This window comes from Lontra canadensis, unplaced genomic scaffold, assembly GCF_010015895.1.
Source record: "Lontra canadensis isolate GAN:19392208 unplaced genomic scaffold, GSC_riverotter_1.0 scaffold84, whole genome shotgun sequence".
Classification (NCBI taxonomy): domain Eukaryota; kingdom Metazoa; phylum Chordata; class Mammalia; order Carnivora; family Mustelidae; genus Lontra; species Lontra canadensis.
Genome location: NW_022631078.1, coordinates 6,303,013 through 6,327,897, shown reverse-complemented (window position 1 = coordinate 6,327,897; position 24,885 = coordinate 6,303,013). Strand labels below are relative to the sequence as shown.

The window sequence follows — 24,885 nt, the reverse complement described above, 5'->3', positions numbered from 1 at the left end:
TCTATAGTTCTACAATATATCTGTCTATATCCCATATTATATATATGTGTGTGTGTATATATATATATATATATATAGAGAGAGAGAGAGATATCTCACGTGTGTGCCCGTGTGTGTTTGTGGAGAGAGAGAAATGTTTTTATTCAACAGCTGACACCAGAAGTCCTCACATGAAAAATACCATGAGTTGCTGGGAGAGAAGAGGGAATATGGGGAAGTCTGAGGCCACGTGGGAAGCAGTGGCTGGTGGAAATTCCCAGGGACGGAGGGGAAGGTTGTCTGAGGGCTGGCCGCGTTATGTTCTGTTTGGAGTTGTTGGTGTTATAGCGACAGTCCCTTTGCCTCCTCCCCATCGGTCCCCACCCTCAGTAAACACCCATACCCCGTATGCCCCGTGTGTGGACTCAAGTTTCATGTATGTCTGGGTGGTGAGGACAGGAACAGTGACAGCACAGACAGGCAGAACCCTCATGCAGGGGGAGCCCTCGAACATGCCCCTGGGGAACCCACACGTCCCCAGCAAGACTTGGCACCTGCCAGGTAAGGAGCCCAGTTCCTAACCTGTTGATTCTAGATCTCACAGAGTTAAGACCCCAGCTGACACGGGGTGGCATTCATTCTTCACCTTCTCTACAGTGAGCGCATGCTCCTTGCAGAACTAAAATAGGACTGGAAAAGAATGTTTGTCCCCCTCGCAGCCGCTGGGCCAAGGGGCCGTGTCCCGGCCAGTGGGCGGGCTCACACCCAGCGCACCAGGCTGAGCCTCCCCCAGGTAAACACCAAGACAGATGCAGTGACAGGAAATGCTTATGACCTGGCATCCCAGGCCCCTGTCTCTGGTTGAGTTTAAGGACAGAAAAGAAGGGAGCACCTGGGTGGCTCAGTGGGTTAAGCCTCTGCCTTCAGCTCAGGTCATGATCTCAGGGTCCTGGGATCGAGCCCCGCATCGGGCTCTCTGCTCAGTGGGGAGCCTGCTTCCTCCTCTCTCTCTGCCTGTCTCTCTGCCTACTTGTGATCTCTGTCAAATAAATAAATAAAATATTTAAAAAAAAAAAAGGATAGAAAACAAGGTTGCGTGTGGGGGGGGGGAGGCGTGAAGAATTGAGAAGCATCAAGTGTGTTAGGGCTCGTGATGGTGCCTGACCTTTTCCTCTCTCTGTGATGTTTTGTTGTTGCTGTGATGTTGCTTGTGTAATCAAAACAGGAAGGGGCTGGTGAGCTGCTCAACATCATTAGGTCGGATGGCGAAACTTCGGTCATCCCTCGCCGCCCCTTGTTCCAGAAGTGGAGGGGTGAGCCAGGGAAGGGGGCCCAGGGGCACCTGCGTGCCTGCGGGGGGCCAGGGGCCACACACGTGTTCATCTTCATAGAAATTCCACCAGGTGGGAATGCTTGTCCCCAGTTTACAGACAAGAAACCAGAGGCTCGGAGTTTCACAGCGCTGGGACCTGACCCATCAGGGAGCCCAGCCCTGAGACTCACCGTGTAGACAGACTCGTCCAGAGGCTGCTGCTGGCTGCGGGCGCCTGGGTCCGAGCCCTTCTGGGCAGGCTGCTTCCGAGGAGTCTGCCTCCGTTTCTGTGAGGAAAGGAGTCAGGGCGGTCAGAGCCGGGGATGGGCGGCTCCCACCCCACAGACCCCCCAGGGCAGAGAATGGCCGGTTGGCAGGGGCCACTCAGCACCGCGTCCCCACCGTCCCCAAGGACGCGCGGCAAATGCCTCTGAGACCCACATCATGCCACTCATCTGTCTGCACAGACTGGAGGTGGGATTGCCCATGGTGGGTCACGGTCACGGTGACACGGGGACAGGGTGACAGGGTCCCCGGCAGCAGAGCTGACCATTAGGAGTGGTCCTGAGCGAGTGCCAGCCAGACCAGATGTCCAGTCTCCCTCTGCCCCTTCCCCTTTCTGGGCCTCACTTTCTTCAGCCAGAACCTTCCTTCGTGAGGTTGTCGCAAGGATTCAGGGAGGGGATGAAGGGGTAAGTGCTTGGCACTCAGGTGGCATGAGGTGGCCCTTGGCCAACCAACACACCCTTGTCAGCCACCTCTGGCTAGCCAGGTGCTGTGAAGAGGTGGACACCGGCCCTGCCTTCCTGGGACTGAGGACCTAATGGGGAGATGGACGATGAACCCCATTTGACTAAAGTGTGGCCCGTGTGCTGACCGAGAGGACAGAGCCCCTGGCACACTCTGGGGGACAAATGCCTCACCTGGCAGAAAGAGGTGTTTATTTATTTATTTGAGAGAGAGAGAGCAGGAGCTTGAGTGGGCAGAGGGAGAGAGAGGAACAGACTCCCTGCTGAGCAGGGAGCCCAACGCAGGACTCGATCCCAGGACCCCGGGATCATGACCTGAGCTGAAGGCAGTCGCTTAACTGACTGAGCCACCCAGGTGCCCCAGAAAGTGGTGTTTAAAACTTAAAGGCTGGGGCGCCTGGGTGGCTCAGTGGGTTAAAGCCTCTGCCTTCCGCTCTGGTCGTGATCTCGGGGTCCTGGGATCGAGTCCCGCATCGGGCTCTCTGCTCAGTGGGGAGCCTGCTTCCTCCTCTCTCTCTCTCTCTGCCTGCCTCTCTGCCTGTGTGATCTCTGTCTGTCAAATAAATAAATAAAATCTTAAAAAAAAAAAACAAACTTAAAGGCTGAGAAACTCCTTTGGCAAGATTGGGAGGGTAGGGAGAGGAAAAAAGCGTGTGCCAAGACTTAAAGGAATGGAGGAACCTAAAGAGGGTCAACTAGGGGGGGACCTAAACATTGACCTAAAGAGGGTCAACGAGGGGAGGTGGGGGGACCTCCCCAGACAGGGGGACCCAGCTGACAGCGTGGATGGCAGAAAGCAGCCGAGCTTCATGCAGGAGAGGCCAGGAGGGGCAAGTGTCAGGAAGCTCACGCTGGCCACAGAGGCAGGGGTGCTGGGCCCGTGGGGAGGCACCCGGCTCCGGGAGACAGGCAGCTCCTTCTGAGGCAGAGGGAGGCCACCCAGACGTCCCCCTCCTCGTAGGCACTGCTCTGCCAACCGCAGAGCCATGACAGCCTCATGGCAGGGCCGGGGCTAATTAAAACTCCTGGCCGCCTGCCCGTCCCCTGCCTGTGCTCGCAGGATTAGCTCTCCCAAGCTACTTCACCGTCAGGCAGAAGCCAGAACCACCCCGGTCACAGCCTGATCGGGGCCCAGGAGAGGGGGCTTCTCTGGATGCCAGCCAGGGCTCTCTCCAAACCCTCTCATGTACTTCTCCACAAACCTGCAAGGCAAGTCTTCACACCATCTCTGGTCTACACTTGAGGATGAGAAGGCTCAGAAAGGGCAAGAGACTTGCCTGAGGCCACAGAGCCCATTAGATAGGTGCTGGCCTCCACGTGGCACTTTACCGTGTACAAAAAACCCATGAGACATGTTCTTAGTCTCATTTAATTATCTTCATAGCCTGAGGAAGTAGACTTTACAGAGGGGTAAACTGAGGCCTGGCCAGCTAGTCGGATGGCTGCCTTTGGATGGAACCCAGCTGTCTTCTTCCAAGTCTAGTGTCCCTCCCCTGCACCACATGCTTCTGGAGGCGTCTGTCACAGTCAGAGGCTGTGGCTCACCTCAAGACGGCTGGGGGGCTGGTGCTTCTCCCCTGCACTGAGCCTGGTGGCCCGGACACTGTCAAGGCTGGTGGGTGTGAGCTCATGGGCAGGGGCTCTTCTGGACCCCGTGGTGAGTAAGACCCAGGCCCCGCCTTGTGGTGCTCCTACTGACACTGGTGGGGCTGCCGGGAGGTAAGTGTCACTGTGGGGCTGTGGGAAGGAACCCCACGACTGCCACAGGTCTGGGGCGGTCTTCTGAGCGCTTGCCCTATTCCCGAAAACAGAAGAGTCTGAGAAAGTATCGCAGGCCACAGGCCATGGGGACAAGACACCAGATCATATGGGGGCAGGAATGTCACACGTCAGGGACATCCTCAAGGATGGACCATCACATAGAAAGCCACCGATGGGAGTAAAAGGTGACAGCAGCCGAGCCGGGAGGCTGTTGAGGAGGGCACTGCCACAGAAGGCGTGATCCACCATGTCCTCCCTCGGAGGGCAGGGAAGCCATCAGATTTAGTAAGACCTGCATTTGGCTGCGAGCTGGGAGGGGCGGCAAGAGGAGGAGGCAGATCTCCAAGGGTGGTGCAGTGGCAGGGAGAGGAGGCCCGGGCTGTGGCCCACAGGGGGTGACAGTCTCAAAAAATCAGATGAGTGCGTTTTGTTGCAGGGGCGAGACGCTCGGCCCCTTGGAACCACCCCTGCCCTCCCCATGTGCCTTGTTCCCTGCCACTCGCATTTGCCCTTCCAACTGTGATCTGCAAACGAACAAACCAATCCATGTGGCCACCAGCAGCTCCGGAAACCTGTAGAGCCTCAGTTTCCCCCTCTGTACTATGGGAGTCCACCTCACAGCCTGGCCAGCTGCGACTCATATTCCAAGTCTCAGCGATCTCTTAACTAAGCCATCCCTCCCACGAGCACTTGATGTGTGTCAGGCTACCCAGCCCCCAACAAGCAGGGAGACCAAGTCCCTGCCTTCTGGGGCTTACGTTATGGTGGAGGAAACAGTGACAAAGACATAAGCACAGGTATGGAGAGCAGAGCTGGAGGGGACATGAGTGGGACAGGGAGACCTGTATTCGGGTAAGGAGTGACTGAGGGAAGCTCTGGGCTGGGGGCTGAGGCAGGCGAGAAGGGGCCGGATCCTACACAGACTGTGGGCAGGGCTTGCTGCGGAGGATGAGGGGGGAGCCACACCCAGCTCGGAGGCTTCTGGCCTGAGCGTCTGGGGACATGGTGCCATCTGCCTAGGCAGGACAGGCTTGGGAGCTACGAGTGGTGTCAGGAGCCGTGGGTGCGGATGCCATCGGGCTCACACCGTGGACGGGCTCTGGGGCTCAGGGAGGGGCCCGGGCACCATCCGTGTAGACAGAGCGGGGAGTGCTCCGAGGAAGGGGCCAGAGACTTGCCCTGTGTAGAGGCCACAAAGACGCAAGTGATCCGCACAGGGCTGCCCTGGGGGTCCAGGAAGCACGGGAAGATGTATGCAGTGGAGGAGGGTACCCTTAGGGGATGAGGACAGATAGGCCATCAAAGTCAGAGGCTGCCAGCCCTGGGAAGCCAGCCTTGATCCATCCCCAGGTCGGGGGTGGGGAGCCCTCTGGTTGCTCTCATGCAGGAATCATCTGCCTTTTCTGGGCCAGGAGCTCCGCTTCGATTCATTTATCTGCAGCCACCTGGGCTCCTAGGGTCCTCCGTGCCTCCCCTCCTGCCTGGCCTTCTCCTCTTGGCCCCCATGGCTGACTGCCTGGCCTGGCCACTGGCTGGGGTCCCCCCCTGCCCCCCATGCCCTGTTCTTTCACTCAGTTCAAACCACGCTTGCCTGTGAGGGGCAGGGGTCGGCCACGCGGAACGGCAGCCACAGACCCCGCACCTCAAATTTGGATCCAGTTCCAGGGAGCTCTGGGGACATCTCTGGCCTCTGGCCTTCTAATTTCTCTCTCTTCCAAGGCCAGGCTCCTGCACCAGCCCTTCCTCCCCCACGTGCAGGGAGGGAGGCCAGGAAGCATCTCCACACCGCCTTCCCACTGTGGGTCAGGCGCCCCAGCTGGCGTCTCCAAAATGCTCTCTTCCACCCTTCCCAGGTGAGGCGGGATCCATCCTCATCCCCGCTCCTGGAGGAGGAGAGCAAGGCTCAGAGAGGGCTGCAGCTTGGTGAGAGGGCAGGGGCTGCCTCTGTCTTGCTTTCCACTGTGTCTGGCACTTAGCCCGGTGCCTGGCACGTTCTAGATACTCGGGAGCTATTCCTGGAAGGAGAGAGAGGCTAGGAGTGGTTGAAGCCACGCAGGAGGGGGAGGGGCTGGGCTCGGAAGTGGGGCTGGGCTGAGTCTTACCCCCAACTCCCCTCTTCCCTGGACTTTACTGACCACCTACTCTGCTCTGGGTGCCTCCCTGACCTGGCAGGACCCTGAGCTCCACCCGTTACAATCCAGTATTTGCAGAGCAGCGGCTGGAGTGGAGGCTCAGGGTCAAGGTCTCGCCCTGACTCGGTTCTGACCCTCACCTGCTGGGCTTCCTGCCTGCAGAAGGCACCCATGCAGTCTCCCATACAAGCTGGTATGGGGGTCCACAGCCCGAGTGGGGGTCCTTCATCGCCCCTGCCCAACACACAGCCTCTGTGTCCACACCCACGTCCCACTAGACGCTCAGCTGATGTCTGCTGAGTGACAAGTCCAGAGCGTCCTACCTGCTGCCATCATGGGAAGAGCAGCGGGGGTGGGGGAAGGAATATACTGGGGGTAAGAGCCGAGCTGGGCGCACAGTAGGGGCTCAGCACATGTTGGTTGAAGGAGGGAAAGGGCCTAGTGGCGGGTGGGCCTCTCTCCTAAATGCAGGATTCATGGGAGGCCCAGGGAAGCATTTCCCATCGTCTTCCGTCTTCCCTGCTCAGTTGTCCCTGTGACCAGGCCGGAGGCAGGGGGCCAAGGGCCCTCAGAGGGGTCCTCGCCTCCCCGGGGACCTCATAGCAGAGCCTGCTCCTGGGTGCAACGGAGTGGACTCCTTCTGTGGCTTGTCAGCCGGATGAGCCAGATTAGGAATTGGTCACGCCAGGGTCATGCCCCACACCTGCAGATCACAGGACAGCAGAGGAACTAGAATGGTGGCTGAAGTTGTCACCAGGCTCCGGCTCCCAGATGGCAGGAAAGGCAGCCTCCAGAGTTTTAGGGACGGCCAAGTGGCCATGTTCACCTTCTTTTATCACCTTGGAGCCTTTTCTGGAGAGTGACCATGTCTCCAGCCCAAGGCAAAGTGGGAAACTGGGGCCGGGGTCCAAGCTTCCAACCTGCCTCGCTCGCCACTTCCCCAGAAGCCACCCTCGTCCCACCTCGGTCGCCTCTGCCTGGACTGCTGCAGTAGCTCCTCACCGAGTCTCCCCTCCCCCGCTTCTCACAGCTGCTGGAGGGTCCATCGGGGTCAGTCTAATCCTGCCTCACGTCTCCTGACGCCCTGCGGGGCCTCCCAGTTCACTTAGAGTAAACCCAATCAATGTGCCTTGCCTGACCTACATGGTCTCCATCCTCCCCCACTCTGCCCCTGAACTCAGGCGGCCCGGCCCACCCCGGGGCCTCTCTGCAGCTCCTGCCTCAGAGCACCCATACCTGCGGTTCCCCTGTTGCACACACTCTTCCTGACGTCTGCCCCCCCCTTCCTTCCGGGTGTGGTGTCGGGAGGCCCTCCCCAGCTCCTTACTGAAAACCACAATCTCCCTCCTTCCCACACTCACTACTCTCTGTTTTGCTGTGTTCTCCCCCAACACTCATCACATCCGTTGGCTATTTATTTCTCTGTTTGTTTAGGGTCTGCCTCCCCTCAGCTGGAATGCAAATCTGACGCAGGCAGGGATTTCTTGGGGACCGTTTTAGTCATTGCTATGGCCCTGGGGCCTCCACGGGGTCTGGAATCGAGTAGGTCCTCATGGGGTTGAATGAGCAAACGCATGAAATCCCGTCTCGGGGGGCCCTTCCCTGGGTGTGGATGGGGACTGGCAGGGTGCAGGGGCTGAGCCTCTCTTGACCCGAGAATCCCCCATGGTGGTGCAGAACCCTCTTCCCACACTCAGGGCCTTCGCTGATGGGGCTGCTCCCCAGACTTGCCCCCGAAGGCAGGCAAGGAGTCGGAGAGCTCCTGGTCCGGAGAGGACAGAGCACAGGCCCGAGCTGTTCTGAGGCAGGCCTTCAAGGAGCCAGGACAGAGGGTCTGAATTGCAGGCTGGGGCCCTGACCACCATCTTTGCCCCCCCCCCCCCCCGCCCCACCCTGAGCTGGGCAGAACCTGGCACCCACTGGGAAGGCATTCTACCGCCCAAGAAACATCTACTGAGCACGCGAGGGCCTGCACAGAGCCACGGAGACAAACTCACTGTGGCCTCTGTCCTCAGGGCACTTACGGAACCAGCCCCCCAGGACTGGGTGACAAGGAGAGTGACAAGAGCCCACGGGGGAGACAACCCTCCCTGTGTTGGTGCCACCACAGCCCGAACAGGACTCAGCCGGGCGCAGACCTGGACCAAACACCCCATCCACCTGCCACTCCAGCCCCCGCCCCTGCCACAGGCTTGCCGGGAGACCTCGGCGAGCCACCACCTCTCTGGGCCTCGCTTTCCAGAGTTGTAAAATGGGAAGAAACGTCCCTCGCAGAGCTACGGTGGGACACAGAGGGGAGGGCAAGGGTGCCTGGTAGACAGCGGCTGTTAGGAAACGCTTCCTCCTCCCTTCCGGGGTGCTGGGGATCCGGGAAAACCAGGACAGTGTTTCCGACTCAAAAGAGCCAGAAATGAGGCCTGAGCCTTGCACCGAAACACCCGGGAGGACCTGTGACCTAGAAAAGGCGGGTGGACCCTGGTTTTGTGCAAGATCCAAGGGGACCTGGCGTTGGCAAGAGTGCACCCCGGGCCCAACTGTGGAGGTGAGCGAGGAGGGGTCCGGGTGCAGGGAGGCCACAAGGAAGACTACGGCCGGCAGCCCTCACCAGGGCCCCTGGGACGCCGTGCGGGGCGGGCGGGCGGCCCCTCTGCTCCTTGGGAAGCTCCCGGAGCCACAGCAAAGGGCCCGGACGGGCAGCGTGCCGTGTGTGAGGATCCCCTACCTTCTTCCAGAGCAGCAGGGCTGTGACCAAGACACTCAATGCGGTCAGGAGGCCCGTGAAGCCGGAGAGCAGGAGCAGCCGGGAGTCCTGCGCGGGGGCTCGGTACCCTGCGTCTGGGAGGAGGGCAGGGAAGCAGAGGGTTAGTCCCCCGAGAGAGGCAGGGGTACACCCCACCCCCCCAACCCCCAGGCTCCCCACTCCTATGTTCTTCTTTACCCAGGACGCCATGAGCCCCCCAGACCCCCGCGGCCAGCAAGGTTCTCATTCCCACGCCGGCTTTGGCCACACCCCTTTCTTGGTTGTCAGCCTTGATTCTTGTCAAGGGCAAGGAACCCATCTTTTGCTTCTTGAGTCACCTGCCTCGGGGTGAATCGGCTCCCCTGAGAGCTGCCTGTGGGACCCTGGGCGAGTTGCGACATCTCTCAAGGCCTTCTGTGCTCCGCATGAGGAACGGCGGCCACAGGGACAGGTGTGATGGGGCGGGGGTGGTGGTGGCCTGGGCCTAGCAGGCGACTGGCCTTCACCAGGGGCAGGTGAAGGGCCCAGCCCGGCCCCTTCCCTTGGGCCATCCCTCCTTTTATGTCTCCCTCCCTTCCTCCCTCCCTCCCTCCCACCATCTGCCGGCAGAAAGGGCCAGGTGCCAACCACGTGCCAGGTACGTCCATGTCTGTTATTAATCAAACATTTCCTAGTAGCAGACACCAGCCCTTGCACTCAGGATCCCGTTCATCCCCATAAAAGCCCTCGATGGACAGGGTGTTGCCACAAGCCCGGGCCCAGAGCCACAACCGGGCCAGCCAGCTCCCTGAACCCCCGCAGCTCCTGGTGGGAAGCACGGACGCAGGTCAGAGCCTCATGGCTTTGCCGATGATAATTTTCAGTCATCACTCCTTCGGGGATGTGATGAAACTAGGAACCTTTCCCAGAAATACCTACTTGAGCCAAGTGCTGCCACAGACATACACATGCATGAGCCCAATCGTGTACTCAGCCTCCGACACCCTCCCACCCCCCCAACACACTTGGTGCTGCAGCGATGCTGAGACCAGCACGCCAGGGACTTCTCTTGGGCACCTGCCAGAGGTGGCTGGAGGCACAGCCACGACCCAGGCTTCTGTCCTTCCCAAATCAAGGTAGACGTCGGCACACCTGCGTGCGTGGTCAGGGGCTCCCTGAGGACACGGTTGCCTCTTACCCAAGCTGATCAATGAGACAGATATTCCCCTTGATCAATGAGACAGCTTTATTTATTTATTTGTTGGTTTATTTCTTGTTGATTTTTTTTTGTAGCAATCTCCATGTTTCTTTCTCTTTTTTAAATTTTTTTTCAGTGTTCCAAAATTCATTGTTTGTGCACCACACCCAATGCTCCATGCAATACGTGCCCTCCTGAATACCCACCACCAGGCTCACCCCAGCCCCCACACCCCCAAAACCCTCAGTTTGTTTCTCAGAGTCCACAGTCTCTCATGGTTCGTCTCCCCCTCTGATTTCCCCCAACTCCCTTCTCTTCATCTCCCAATGTCTTTTGTGTAAGATTTTATTTCTTTATTTGACAGAGAGAGACACAGCGAGAGAAGGAACACAAGCAGGGGAACCCTCTGGACCCTGCAGGAAGCCTCACCTCTGACCAGGATGAAGACGCCTTGGCTGATTATTTTCAAGTCCTGCCAGTCCACGGAGCAGTAGTAGGTACCAGTGGCCGACGCGTTGGGCAGCGTGGGGGTGACCCGGCATTGCAGGGTGTGCGTCTGGTTCTCTTTGGCCAGGTCGGGTGAGCATTTCATCTGCTCCCTGAGGCTCTCCCGTTTCTGGAGGTCCACGTGAAAGTACTGGGTTGTGAAGTCCCTGAATTTGGGGCTGTCCGGGTACGTGATTCTGCAGTCGAAGGAAATGGCCTTGTTGGCCAGAGAGACCAAAATGGGGGCACCAATTTGGGTCACGGACTGCCCTCCTGCAGGGGAAGAGAAAGCAAAGAGTGGGAGCTTACCCTCTGGGTGGCTTCAGTCCTTTGTACCTCCTCCCGAGGACCTCAGCTCACGTTCACACTCACACCGTCCATGCAGGTGCTGTGTGCGGGCCTTGTGCCAAGTGTCTCACACATAGAACTCTCCATCTCCCGACACACCCAAGGCGAAGTGTGTAAGAGCTCCACTTCACAGAGAGGAAGAGTCCGAGGGTCAGGCAGGTCAAGCTGCTGGCTTTCACTCTCTCAGCAGGGATGGCGTGGAGCTACAACCCTGCCCAAGGCGGGCAGACTCCAGCCCCCACAGCCCTAACTGCTCTCCTGATCAAAGGCCAAGAAGCCACATTGGATAAAAGCACCAGCCTGAGAAGACCCAGAGCTGCTGGAGAATGAGAAGTAAAGAGGAGGGAGGCAGGAGACAAGACAAATAAATGCTCCCTGGCAGGAAGAAGAGCTTCCCGGCAGTGGACCCCCGGAGGGGAGCCAGGGTTCTCCCCAGCCCGGAGGAGGAGCCATGCCAACCATCAGGAGAGAATAGCCTTGCCCTGAATCAGAGCTCGGAGAAGCATTTGTCAAGTTTCTATGGACAGTAACAAAAAATGCCCCGAGAGCAGCTTTCCAGCAGCACAGAGGGAGCCGTTTGGGCCACGACCAGGATGTCTGATGACCGTTACAAAGGCAGGTGTCTGTGCGAGCCTCCTTCCTGGACACCTGGACACCCCTCCTCATCACAGGCTCCGAGGAAAACACTGGCACCTGCCGGGCTGGGCCTCCCACCCTCCCACAGTCTCCGGGCCCGAGCAGCAGGGGTCCCCTCGCACCCCCAGACATCAGCACACAAGCCCCCGCCGATTCAGCATGCCTCGTCCCCTAGCCCCTTCCTTCTCCAGCAGCTGAACGGACAGTTCTAAACTGAGGTCGGCAGGAAGCAGCCAAGAACACGCCGGCCGGGCTGTTCATTGGGAGAAGATCACACATTGGAGTGACTCAGAGGGCTCAGAGGGCCGGCCAGGTGTACTTTTCTGGCGGAGGGCAAGGCGTGGGCCCCCGGGGCACCGGGGTGTGGGGCTGGCATGAGGCCAGACTGGACTGGTCTCTGGGCTCTTCTGATGAGCCCAGCGCTGGGTCCCCAGGGGAGGTGGGGCCAGGGCTCTGGAAGACTTGGGGACAGGACAGAGGGGATCCTCTCAACTAGCCAGTCCCTCGGAGCTCCCACCGCGTGGTTATTTTGAGCTTCGTGCTGAGTCACTGAAGAGTTCGTCCCTCCACCAAAGAGCAAAAGGCGGTGACAGTTCCAGGGACCAGGCTGGATGTCTAGGGGACTGAGGGGACCGGCTTCGCTGTCCTGCATGACTATGACAGTGGTCACACCTGGAGAAGACCCAGGGTTCTCCTCCACTGTGCGGGATGGGAAGGATTTCACGGGTCCTTGGTGTCACTGGGCGTGCCAGTGGGGTTGCCGTTGTGGTTTAATGACAACGCTCTGTACTGTCGTAAGAAGGAGGAGCTCAGATTCAGGCCCGAAGTTCCCCTGACACATGGCAGCCAGGGCAGAGGCGCGGTGGGCGGAGGAAGGGGTCATGGCATCATCCCAGGTAAGGACAAGGGGCCAGAGGGTTGAGACAGACCTGGTTTGCCCTGCCCAGCAAGGCCATGCTGCATGCAGGCCGTGGCCATGCACCCCCCCACCAAAGGGCCACTTCCCACGCTGCAGCTACCCCTGCACGCCCTTCTGGCTGGGATTCCTACCCAGACCTCCAGACTCAGCTCAGGACCCCTCTGACTTCTAGCTGCATTCTCCTATTTGGCTCTGCAGGCGGCCAGTCCTCCCTGCTGGGGGTCGGGAGGTGGGAACCTGGCCAAAACCACCAGGAAAGTGGCCACACCAGGGCTGGTACGGAGGGCTTTCCCCTCCCCCCACTTCAGACACCTGCTTCTCACCCCAGACCCAGAGGGGCTCTGGTGGGACCCTCGCAAACCTTGCAGGTTGCCCCCCAAGTGCACAGGGCTGGTTCTATGAAGAACCAGGAGTTGGTTCTGACTGTGAGTGACCATAAGGCACAGGGGCTGGGAGAGCCCAGCCTGGCTTGGTTTTCTCTCCAGGTGCCAGCAGACATGTCCCCAAGACAAAAGACCCAAAAGGGCTACAGAAGCGACAGGAACTTGCTCTTCGTATAATTCTCTGGGAGGCGGGTGAGTCCTCAGCACAGCCTAGGCCAGGACAGGTACAGGGAGGAAAGCATTGCCAGGAGCCTGGCTTGTTTTCTGCGGGGAGATGAATTCGTCCAACTTGCAGATCCCCTCTGCCCGAGAGGGCGAAGGGCCTGGAGGTGGCCGTGTGGAGGGAGGGCAGAGATGGGGCAGCCCTGAGGAGGGGAGGGGAGTGGAGAGGCGGGATCTCCCACCTGCCCCAGCACCTGCTCTTTCCAGCGCTGGTAGGAGAGGAAGAGAAGGGAGCGGGAGGAGCCGGGAAAACTCAAAGGGCAGTTCCAGGGGGGGCGCGGGGCTGCCTTTCCCCAGTGACAAAAAAGGGGCAAGGAAGTTAGAGGAGTCCCAAGTCCTCGCTGAATCTAGAAAAGCAAACGCCAGACTGGCCCTTCTGCCTAGAAAGTACCAGGCCCACAGGGCAGGGCACACGCGGCCTGGGGTGGCCTCCACAGGACAGCCTGTCTACCGCCTCAGGCCTTGGCCCTGGGCTGGACACGGGGGAATGGGGGACTCCCTGGGGTGCAGACCCAAACCTGGGACGCCAGGCTCCCCTGCGGGGTGGCCAGCATAGCAAGCAGAGAGAACCCTCCCCCCAGCAGCGGCCTCCTCCTGCTCTCTCCGCTTACTCCTTATCTGTTGCCCTTGTTGGGAAAGATTTTGTCTACTGCCCACTTTTTGAATCTGTGGCCACTTGCACAGTGGTCTTGAGAGCGGTAGGGAGGGGCCCCAGTCCTACCCTGGCCCAGGGACCCCATGCCAAGTCCCTGGGGGGAGGGATTCACAATCAAAGAACTTGGCTGGGTGTAGAAAGGATGCCCCTCCATCTGCCCTCCCCACCCCCTATACAGGGCACCCCGCACTGCAGCCCTGCTCTGGAATCTGGACTCCCCTCCCAGCACCCCGCCCCGTATCCCCACCCCAGGCAGAGAGCTGCCTGGAGCTGCTCCCCAGGGAACCACAGACCACCTTGCTGACTGACCCTGCTGCAGTGCCCCCCACCCCAGAGGAGACCCAGGAAGGAGTCTGAAATCAATTTACACGGTGAGGACAAGCAATTTAAAAAAATAGAACCTTGCAGCATTTTGTGCGTAATGACGGCGCTTTTCGTGAACTTTTGGTTTCAGTTACAGTCGCACAACTGGGTTTAGACAGGGTCGTGCTCTAACATGCATCCATTTGCTTTGGGTCACCTTTAAAAAAAAATTGCAAGTTCTTGGGCTGGAGGATCCAGTCCACGATTCCGGGCCCTACGCAGCCCAGCTGAGCTGCCAGCTGAGCTGCCCTCCATTCACTCCCCCGCGGACGCCAGGCCTGCCTGGCCGTTCCTCTTGCTCAGAATGCCATCCTGTTCCCTTCCTCTCCCAGAATTGGGGGTCACCCTCTCCGTCTGCAGGACTCCCTCTGCCCCACACAGACTCTTGGGCGGGCGTCGCTGTGAAGCTGTGTGATGACAACGCGTTACTGCGGGGCCGGGGACGGGGGGGGGGGCACACTCCCCTTTTGCACAAACCCGAGGCTCTGAGAGAGGAAGAGGTTTGCCCAGAAGCACAGCTAGTCAGAGGCGGGGATGGGATTGTAAACGGAGTCCCTTTGGGTCCTTAACTCCAAATTCTTCATCACTGCCCTATGCCACAATTTTAAAATCTGGGAGCAAGACAAAGAAAACATCTCTCAAATGAAAGGATTGCACCTTTTTTTTTTTTAAGATTTCATTTATTTATTAGACCGAGAGAGACAGCACAAGCAGGGGAGCCACAGGGAGAGGGAGAAGGAGAAGCAGGCAAGGGGCTGAGCAGGGAGACCGATGCGGGGCTGGATCCCAGGATCTTGGGATCATGACCTGAGCCAAAGGCAGACGCTTAATGACTGAGCCCCCCAGGTACCCTGAGCTGCACCCCTTTAAAGGGAGCTACAAATTCAGAGGCCATTTTTCTAGATTTGGGTCATCTAATAGACATGTCATCTGGCAGGATATGGGGACAAAGGTCCTCACCAGAACAGCCCCTGCCGCTTTAGAGGGACAGCTACTGTCATCCAGCTCAAGATCTGCAGCTCCCAGAGCAGAAGCATGTGGTCCCACAAACCGTGTACAGACAGTCCCGTATCAGCGCCAACCGAGTGCCCAAAGGGCCAGCCAGCGTCCCTCCTTCACTGCAGCAATGACATCCCCCCAGCCCCGGCATCGGGCCCTCCCTCCCTGCTCTCCCCAGCTGCCCTGGCCTCCTCGCAGCCCCTCTGACCCACCTGGCCCAGACCTTGCCCCAGCTGTCCACTATGCCTGGAACTCGATCCCTTCTGTGGCCCCCAGCCTCGGCAGCCAAGGGGTGAGAGTCCAGACGTGCTGATCAAAGGTATCCATCCCCACTTCGGTCGATTTTAAAGGAAAGTACTTTGATTCTCCAGCTACAGAAGAAAGCAGTTCCCACGGTCTTTATTTTAGGCATGGAGTTTCACCCTCTAATTTAATTCTGGCATCTCTCAGAGCCATGCCATTTTTTTTTTTTTTCCTTTAAGGCCCATGTGAAGGGCTGCTGGGAAGCCACAGACGTGGGGCTGCTGGCTTTATCACAGGGCTCTGGCCATTTGCCTGAGCACGAATCCCAGGACACCACCGAAAAACGGGGGAGTCCTTCAGGACCCGTGCATCAAACAACGGCGCATGGCCAAGTGGCTGATTAGGGAAAAGCGTGTAGCAGGTCTTGGAAGGCAACCTTTGAACAGAGAGTGTGTACTCTGAAGCTTTTAGCGCTGGTGCCCTCGGAACGCTGCCATCAGACCGGCTGTCACATCTTTCAACACCTCCGAATTACAAAGATACAGACGGACGTGGCTGGCCTCGGGGGCCATTTCCACCGCCCTGCCTGCGTTCTGTTCTAAAGCCTCCAGACTCTAGACCCCGGGAGCACCGTGGCTACGCGGGGACACAAACTGAGTGCAGAAGGTCGACTGTCTGGTCCCAGAAATGCAGAGGCTTTGTGGGTACTCACTGGCATTTGTATAACAATCACCTCTCCTTCAGGTTGAAAAAGGCAAGTTTCTCCAACTTTGAGGGTGCCGCCTAGGACAGCTGGAGACTCAGTTTCTCCCTTCATACCCTCCTCTGCCCTCAAAGAAGGACGTCGGGTTGGGGTGGAGATGGCGATAGGACCAAAGAGGGAGAATGGGGGTTCTGGTTCTTGTCCCTGGATGCGTGTAGGACAAAATGGAGCGAGGGGGGAGACCCCACCAGGGCACGCCCTTGCAGGGGGCACCCACCCAAAGTCCTGCCAGGGCGGGCTGGGCCCTGCCACTGGGCAGAGCTCGCTGATGAAGCTGGAACGTGGGGAGATAAAGGGAAGTCCCAGAGCCTGCAGAAACCCAGAGCGGGGGACCCAGCCCTGCTGGGAGGAGTAGAGGAATCCAGGAGGGGCAACTCTGGGACTGGGTCTTTGTTTTTTTTAATTATAAGTCTTCAGCCCCTCCCCCCTCTTACAAAAAGGAAACGTGCGCGCTGTAGGAGTTCTAGACGCCACAGCGAAGGATTAAGAACATTGAACTTGCCCACAGTTTTGCCACCCTGACATCATGGCTGTGGACATCCCATCACGTTGCCAGGCTGGGCTTTGAAGGAAGAGTGAGAGGCAGCCAGGTGGGGGAGGGGAGCAGAGAGGGGCGGGTTAAGCACAAAAAGCTCTTGGATGAAGCTTCTAGAAGTCATCATTGGTAGCTGGAGGACTCAAAAGGAGCTGTGGAGGCATAAGTGTTGAGGGGGGGCTCCGGGAGGTGGGAGGGAGACAGTGCAGGGCAAGTGTTGTCCTGGAAACCCAGGGGGAGCTTCTGAGGGCTTCTAGATCTGGGATTGACAGGATCCCATTCTGTTCTAGAAAGACAACAAGAGAGGGGCGTCTGGGTGGCTCAGCCGGTTAAGGGTCCAACTCTTGATTTCGGCTCTGGTCATGACCTCAGGGCTGTGAGATTAAGCCCCGTGTTGGGCTCCTCGTGGGGCATGGAGCATGCTTAAGATTCTCTCCCTCTCCCTCTGTCCCTCCCCGATCTAAAAAAAGAAAGAAAGAAAGATAATAAGAGAAACACTACAGAGTTCCCATCTTCTCCAGCTGCCTAAAACCCTCACATTAGCGATTCATTCTGACGGCTTGGGACCCCTCCCCCTCCAGTCTCCTTCTAAAATATAAATGCTTCTGGCTGTCAACACGCTAACTCCTTCCTATAGACGCCTTTGCCAGATCACTTTTATCCTGACTTCTCTTAAATCTCTATCTCCCCAAAGATCTGGTGCCCTCCGGGCGCGAAATCACTCACTGTCCTCCATCCTCCCCGGCCTCTCCTTCCTCAGCCTCTGCCCTGCCCTGTCCCGGCCTCCTGTCAGCCTCCTCCCCTCCCATGGCAAGCGGAGGTCAGCCAAGATCTTAGAGCCGAGGCTGTGGCTCCCACTGCTTCTGGCCTTGACCCTCACTTGCAAATGTCTTCGTCTTTGACCTTTCCTCCTCCCACCAGAGCTCCCCAGCCAGCACCCTCTCTCCTGGCCCTTTCTCTGGCTTTTTGCACAGAGCCCACCTCTGAAGGTTGGGGACCTGTTCCCTGGTGCTGTCGGGACCCCCGGCTGCCCAGGGGAGCTCTGTCATGCCCTTCATTCCTATTAGTTCCTGAGCAGAACTACAGGGGAACACCTTGGTGGGGCAGGGCTGGCCATTGGGTTTGTGGGGGGCATGGGAGAGTGGACCAGAGTGGGCACCACAGAGAAGGTCGCCAAGTTTGACCTTGAGCAACAGGTTGGAGTCACCAGGTGGGCAAGTGCAAGGACCCCTTCCAGGAAAAGGGGGCATCGGGAGCAAAGGCTTCAGGGCAAGCAGTCATCCAGCAGGGCTGGAAAGTGGGTTTGGGAGGCAGGAGCCAAGAGCCAAGGGTAGCTCAGGGGCAAGGTGTGGGGGAGGGCCTTGTCTAAACCCACTGTGGTGAGGGGATAGCTGGTGGCCCTGGGGGTCTGCAGCTGTGCTCCACGGACCCTTGAGGGATCGGGCTTGTATATAAAGGTTGTCTGGTCTCGAAAAGGGGAGTTAGTGGTTCAAAGGGGATGTACCCAGGGGGCACAGGGTGGCTCAGGTGGTTCAGCATCCGACTCTTGATTTTGGCTCAGGTCATGATCTCAGGATGGTGACAGCGAGCCCCCAGGTCGGGGAGTCTGCTTGAGATTCTCTCTCTCCCTCTCTCTCTCTGCCTCTTCCCCTGCTGGAGGGTGTGCTCTCTCTCTCTCTCTCTCTGAAATACATAAATCTTCAAAGGGTGGGGATCCTTTTAAATTTTTAATTTTTGCTATAGGTCGCCAAGTGGCCTTCAGAAATATGGCCACAGAGCCTGCGCCGCCGGGAGGGCCTCTGCTGACTGAGAAGCTGGCTTGCCTTGCCTGGGGTTGTGCTCGCGCGGCCCCTCTCCCCCAGCCCACCGCCAGCGAGCTTGGATCTGGCTTCTGACCTCACCTTCTTTCCCCACAGTCCATGCAGTCCTGGGGGTGGAGGTGGGGACAGCGGAAACAACCAGGCTTCACCACACCTTCCCTTACAGGCACCCCAACCCCATGGTTGAGGCCCTCCCTGAGGGGTCCCACGGGCCAGGTCCCAGGGCCACCGGTGGTCCTGGATGTGCCTTCTTGTTCCCGTTGGCAAGGGGCCTGCATCAGAGGGCGCCCAGGACCCCGACAGGGAAGTAGGGGCGGAGTGCTGGGGTGACTTGGCCACGTCTCTCAAAGCTCACCCCAGGCCGGCCACACTGTCCTTCCCCAGGGGACCAGGAGCTCCTCCCACCAACTTCACACCCAATCTCTTCCCCTCCCCCTCTCCAGCCTCAGGTCCCCCCCCCTTCCCTTCCTCAGTTTCCAGACCCCACCCCAGTGCCCTAGGCCAGTCCTCTGACCACGGCCCCTAGATCCACAATAAGGGTCCGCTCTCCTGTGTCAGGGCCCATGGGGACGTGGCATTCCCGTATCCATACTCTCGTCCCCAAGACACGAGGGTCTCGCTGCTCTGCCTGTGCCGAGAAGATCCCAAGGCCAGGCCCCCGCCCTACAGGCGGACCCACCTTGTAGGCCTGGACCCTCGTGCCTCTCCCTGCGGTGTCACATCTCCCCCCCGCCCCCCATGGAACTCCTCCTGGGCTGAGGAGCTCAATCCTGGCCACTGTCTTTGGAGTCTGCCGGGCGTCCTTTGGGTGCCAGGCTCTGTGCTAGGTGTCGAGGATTCAAACCAAGAAAGTGCACGCGTTTCCCGCCCCCTGAAGCTCACAGTTCCCCTAAGGGAGGCAGACAGCTGGGGAAGAAGCAGCCTCCACGGAAACACGCGCTCCCAGAGGCCTCGAACACCCATGGGCCTGGAGGCCACACCGGAGTGCTCACGGCCACCGACGGCAAGGCCTGAAATGTCCATCACAGAGAAAGAAATTGCAATATATTCCTTCAGTGGGACACTCCGCAGCGGGACTTGACCAACATGCTCTGTGAAGGGCCGGAGGGTGAATATTTTCCGCTTTGGGGGCCATAGGGTCTCTGTCCCAACGCTCCGCTCTGCCGATGGAGGGTGACAGCCTCCTAGATCGCCCACGAATGAATGCGCGTGGCTGTGTTCCAATAAAACTTTATTTGTGGGCGCTGAGATGTGAATGTTGTATCATTGTCATGTGCCGTGAAATATCCTTCTCTTGATTTTCTTCCAACCATTAAAAACATGGGAGAAAAACCACTCCTACCTCGCAGGCCTTACCGAAAGGCAGCGGGGCGGATTGAGCCTTCCCCTCACTCCGCCACCCCTGCCCTGGGGCCGCTGTTTACGACCCCTGCTCTTTAGCGATGAAAACGCACAGACTGTAGCCACACTGGCAACTGGACAGATCTTGCGAACACAACGGAGTGAAAGAAGCAGGTCGTGAGAGAATACACAGCCTCACTGTGATTATACAAAGTTCAAGGACAGGGAACATGAATCCGTATCATTCAGGGACACACACTGAGAATTAAAACTATAAAGAGATGCTGGGAAGCAATTGCCCCGAGAGTCAGGATGGGAGAGAGGGGTGTCTAGGTGGTGGCCGGGGGGACCAGGGGCTGCAGAAGCTGGCCCCACGGGACTTTGTTTTATGATGTTTATTGTGCTGCTCTGCACAGGTATTAGAGCTCACAACTTAAAAAGAGCAAGCGATGATAATAGGGCCAACTAGAAGAGCATCTGAACCCCGACCTGAGAGGCGTTTACAGTCTACCTGGAACACAGCCCAGTGGGATTCCTATCCCACTGCTCCACCGAGAGACCCCCCTCTCCAGTCAGACTGAACCTCTCCCCATCCCCGCCCCTGACTCTGCCTTCTGGCCTCCCAGTCTTTATTCCCGCTGTGCGTGCCACCCACCCACCTGCTCGGCCTCCTCCCCCTCTCGGCTCCCTTGCCCCCGCCAACACTCCCCCTGCCCCACCTCCAGCGGCGAGGTGCTTCTCTCCGCCTGCCTCCGGAGCTCTGTATTGGGATTAGACAAAGATGAAAAGCAGAGGCCAATCCTGACAGAGGCTCGGAGCTGCGGGAAAGAAGGCGGGAGGCTCCTGAACATCTTTTGGACGACAAAGGAGCAGTGACACCCGAGTCCAGAGCAAGGGGGGAGGGGAGAAACCTGCATCGGCAACTCTCTCCTTGGGTCATGTTCTGTCATGTTCTCTGGGCAAGCCTCAGCGTTTCCATCAGGCTGACAGTAGGGATGGTTCACCTCTAGTACCCCCCCAACCAGCCAGTGCCCAGAACGGGTCCTCCTCATGGGCACTGGAGAAATAAATACAGAGTTCTGAAAAGGCCGAGAAGAGAGAGGGGACTGACATTTGTTGGGAGCACAGAGGCTCAGAAAGGTTAAGTAACTTCTCCAAAGTCATGCAGCAGTCCGCAGAAGAAGGCAGGACTTGAACCTGGGCTCTGCCTGGCCCCAGAGCCCTTGCAGGTGACTGAAGGCTGCTGGAAGTGGGGAGCAGATGTGCAGCTGTTCCCAGGAGAGCCGAATCTCAGGTTCGCATGACTCAGCCCCGGGGGAGAGCAGCTGTCCATGAGCCCACAAGTGGCTGCCAGACCCTTTGAGAAAAGTAGAATTTGCAGAGAGCTCAAAAGACTGGAGGAGGGTAGGACTCAGGCTCGAGTCCCAGCTCACGACAGGAGGAGGAGGGCTGGGAGCAAGGGAGGTCCTGAGACACCAACGCATAATGAGCCAGAGGCCACCAGCAAGGTCAGAGAGAGCCGAAGGAGCCCGTGGGCTCGCTAAGATACCCAACTGGCCAACTGACTCTTGGATTTCCATCGGCTCTGCTAGACCGGCAGGTGGCTGACGTTCTCTGAGCCCCAACCACTCCGTCTCGGGGCCTAACGCCAGGCAGGAACTGCTATTGTACCCATTTAACAGATGAGGCAATCGAGGCATAGAGACATTAGGAACCTGCCCGGGGACTTGGGGTGAATCACAGAGCTCAGATGGAAAGTCAGCCTGAACGCCCTGGTGTATGTCCTCAATCCTGCACCACCCCGCGGCTCAGGGAAGAGGCCCGTTGTCCCTAGGCTTAGGGGACAGATGGAGAGAGTGAGCCAGGCACCCGCAGGGCGGGACAAGGAGTGACGTTGCTGTCTGCTGCTCTGAGACGTTCTAGGGGACCAGGCTTTGTCACCTCTTGTGAAAGAGCAGAGTTTCTCTTTTGTACAAACTTTGCTGCAATCCTGAGAAAAAAAATCTGCTGTCTGTTTACAGTTCAGACAGTTACAAAAGTGCTTCTCACCGTGGCATCCCGCAAAGTGTCACCCACTGTTACCCAGGTGTGCTGGGTTCCTTCTGGGGAGGAGGTCCGCACAAGGAGAAATGGTGGGAATTCGAGGGAAATTCAGTTAGACATGACCGAGTTGACGCATTGTCACCAACAAGCTGCATTTCCTTGGGGCCATCTCTGAACCGGCCACCTGGAGGGGGGTGGGGGGAGGGTGCCGGAGGGACTGCAAGGTGTGCGAGGAGAAAGGACATGATGTCACAAGGGGCCCAGCCCAGGAAGCCCGCTGTAGGTACCCAGTCAGCTCTTGCCTCCTGGGGGGAGGACAGTGACATTTTTCTGTGAGGAATGTTCTTTACAGAGAGAGCTAAGAGATGGGGGCTCAGTGGGTTAAGCCTCTGCCTTCGGCTCAGGTCATGATCTCTGGGTCCTGGGATCGAGTCCTGCCTCTGCCTCCCTGCTCAGCGGGAGCCTGCTTCTCCCTCTGCCCCTCCCCCGCTCATGCGTGCACTTGCTGTCTCTCTCTCAAAAATAAATAAAATCTTATAAGAAAGAAGAAAGGCTGAGAGGAGACCCAAGGGTCCGGGCTTAGGGATCAGGCTGACTTGGGTCTAAATCTGACCTCCACTCACCCTCTAGGTCTTGGGCAAGCCACCTGGCCTCCCTGGGGCTCCGTTTCGCCGTCCTTAAGCGGTGACGGCCGTGACAGTACCCCAAGGGTGGCTGGAGGGGGGCTGACCGTGAGAGTAAAGCCCAGAGCAAGTGCTCAAAGCGGCTAATTCATGACAGTAAGAAGAGTTGTTGTCGTTTATGGCATAAATGAAAGGCAGAGCATGAAGCAGAAGTTGGAGGCAGCTCCCGGAAGCCTCATAAAAGTCTGGGTGAATATAGGAAACCAAGCACCCAGGCTGCACAGTGGGGTGGGGGGACCCTGGGAATCCAAGAGTTTGCCGGGGCTGCCCTGGGAGAGACTGAGCCGGAGGGACCCCAGCGTGGGCAGCCCCGGAGAGACAGTCCTCGTCTGGATAAAGGTGCTCCAAGGCCACGCACCCCAGGGCCTGGCTTGGATCCAGGCCGCCCCCTTTCTGAGGGGACCTGGGACCAGGAAAGGGGGCACGGCTTTGGCCCCGGGAATGGCATCCGCTCATGTTGCGAAAGAACACGAGGTGGCCTCTGGCTGTAGTTCAGGAAGTGGGGGGTGCTCCCCTTTCTGGCAAGAGTGACCATTTGGCGTCCCCGGGCACAGTGCTCCTGGTCTCCCGGGATAACACAGGGAGCGAGGCCGAGGCTGGCCCTGCCGCTTGGCAGATTAAGATTCCACGGAGGAAAGCTGTCCCTCCCCACCGACCCCACACCTGCGCTGACACCCTTGGCCGCAGCAAGGCCCACCCACCCTGTCTGAGGGCCAGGGGTCAGGCTGTGGGAGGAAGGCTGCTCACTCGGCGGGGAGGGGGGCGCTGCCCGCACCCCTTTAAAAGCCACCTTGGTGAGGCATTAGCGAACCATCTCCTGGATCCCCGAAGGCTTTCCCTGTGAAGTCTACAACGTTCAAACGCAACCAGCAAATCTCCCGAGACAGGTCCCCAGGAATTAGCCGCACGGGCAGATGAAAGCGGCTGTGATGTGCCGGCCAGAGGGCTCGTGGGAAGGAGGCAGGCAGCGTACCTGTGAGCCGCAGGGTCCAGGGAAACAGGAGCAAGGCCAGGAGCCAGGGGCCCGAGAGCAGGTCCGGCGGGGCCCGCCGCCACGGAGGCTGGCGCTCCATCGGGGCCTCCTGCTCAGTCTTCCTCTTTCGTCTCAAGTTCACCGAGGGGATGACCTGCCGGCCCCACAGTTCCCCTTTGAGTCCCCACAAAGCTCCTCCTTAGCCAAGCTTCTGCTTCCTCGGGGCCTCACTGTGTTGGATCCCCTTCATAACTCGGACTTTCCGAGCAAGGAGTGGGCACGGCTCCGGGGCGAGGAATCTGGTGCACGTGCCCCTCTGCCTTGGGGAGCTGCTCCCCTCCTCGGTCCCCTTCGAGCCGGTGGCCCATCGGTAGACACTTGGCGACAGAGGGGACGCAGGACTGCCACGAGGAACTCTGGGGCTTGGTTTAGCTGCTCACAGCTGAAACTTTTAAAACTGTGTTCGCAGATTTCCTGCCAGAAATTGTCCAGGGGCCTGTGGATTCGTGTGCTCATCCCAGCGCAAGGTTTCGGGGGGGCGGTGGGAGTTGGGGTATCGGCTGGGGGCGTGATGGAGAAGGGGCAGGCAGCTAGGGTGAGGGCAGGAGCCCATGTTCGCAGCCCTGACTGGTGCCAGGAGGCCAGCTGACGGTCATCAGCGCGGTGAGGGCCACCACAGACACAGCGCAGAGGCCCAGTGGTGGCCTCCTCTCTGACTCCCCTGCAATGTCCTCCGCCCCCCCCCAAGCTTCCCTCGGCCTGAGCTCACCCCTCCCCCCCCAAGCTTCCCTCGGCCTGAGCTCACCCCTCCCCCACCAGCAGGCATCTTAATTATTGGCTGCCTGACGCCCCCTTCCCCAGCAGCCTCCAGTTTTGCCCTTGGCCTTTTGGAGTCCAGCCCTGGGCCTGAGCCGGGCGAGGTAGGGGTTGATGTTTGCCTGCAGGCTCTGGGAGGCAGAAGGCAGGGGTCTGGGGCTGGAGGGGAGGACCCAGCGCGAGGCAGGGGAGGCTGGGAGAAATTCGGCCGAGCTTCTGCACATATGAGCGCTTCTCCTTTCCCCGTGAGTGCCCGTTAACCCTCAAGACAAACGTGATTCTTCCAATTTTACAGAAGAGAAAACGATGCCTCCTAGAGGAAGAGCACCTCGCTAGAGATCAGGGCAGCTCCGTGGGGCCCGAACTCAACGCCCGCCCGGCTGTTCGAAGGCTGCCCCAGGCAATCCCCAGTGGGGGCGTGGCAGGGTCCAGCTTTGGTTCTCCTTCCAAAAGCTTTGCACACGCACCATGAAAGCCAGAGATGTTTCCCTGACCCCAGCAGCCCTAGGAGGGTGGCAAGGAGGAGGAGGGCTGCCCACCAGGTGAGGAAGACCCATGGACGCCAGCCCAGTCCCGCTGGCTGGGGGGCCGCAGGGACCCCGGCGCTACTGACTGTTGATCCGTCAGTGATACACGCTCGCATGTCACACTGAGACACAGATAATCTGCTTCACGCTGTTTCCGACCTCTGGGGGGATCGGGTTGTCTAAGCACCTCGATGCCATGGTGATAGACGTCACGTTAATGCCTCTGTGTGCGGAGGGAGCGTTCTGAAGGCATTGGTCTGTGCCTCTAGGAGTCTCTTTG

The 24,885-nt window shown here is 58.7% G+C and overlaps 1 protein-coding gene across 1 annotated transcript in view; it reads right to left on the bottom strand.

The window, feature by feature from the left end:
* Positions 1–23,414, bottom strand: part of NFAM1 (NFAT activating protein with ITAM motif 1) — a 33,465-nt gene extending 10,051 nt beyond the window's left edge. Inside the window, exons 1-4 of the mRNA XM_032882851.1 lie at positions 23,263–23,414; positions 10,280–10,609; positions 8,656–8,768; positions 1,483–1,578 (exon numbers count right to left, since the gene is read on the bottom strand). Coding sequence (XP_032738742.1) covers positions 1,483–1,578; positions 8,656–8,768; positions 10,280–10,609; positions 23,263–23,362 — 639 coding nt within the window. The 5' untranslated portion in view covers positions 23,363–23,414. The remainder of the gene's footprint in view (positions 1–1,482; positions 1,579–8,655; positions 8,769–10,279; positions 10,610–23,262) is intronic.
* Positions 23,415–24,885: the final 1,471 nt, after the last annotated feature.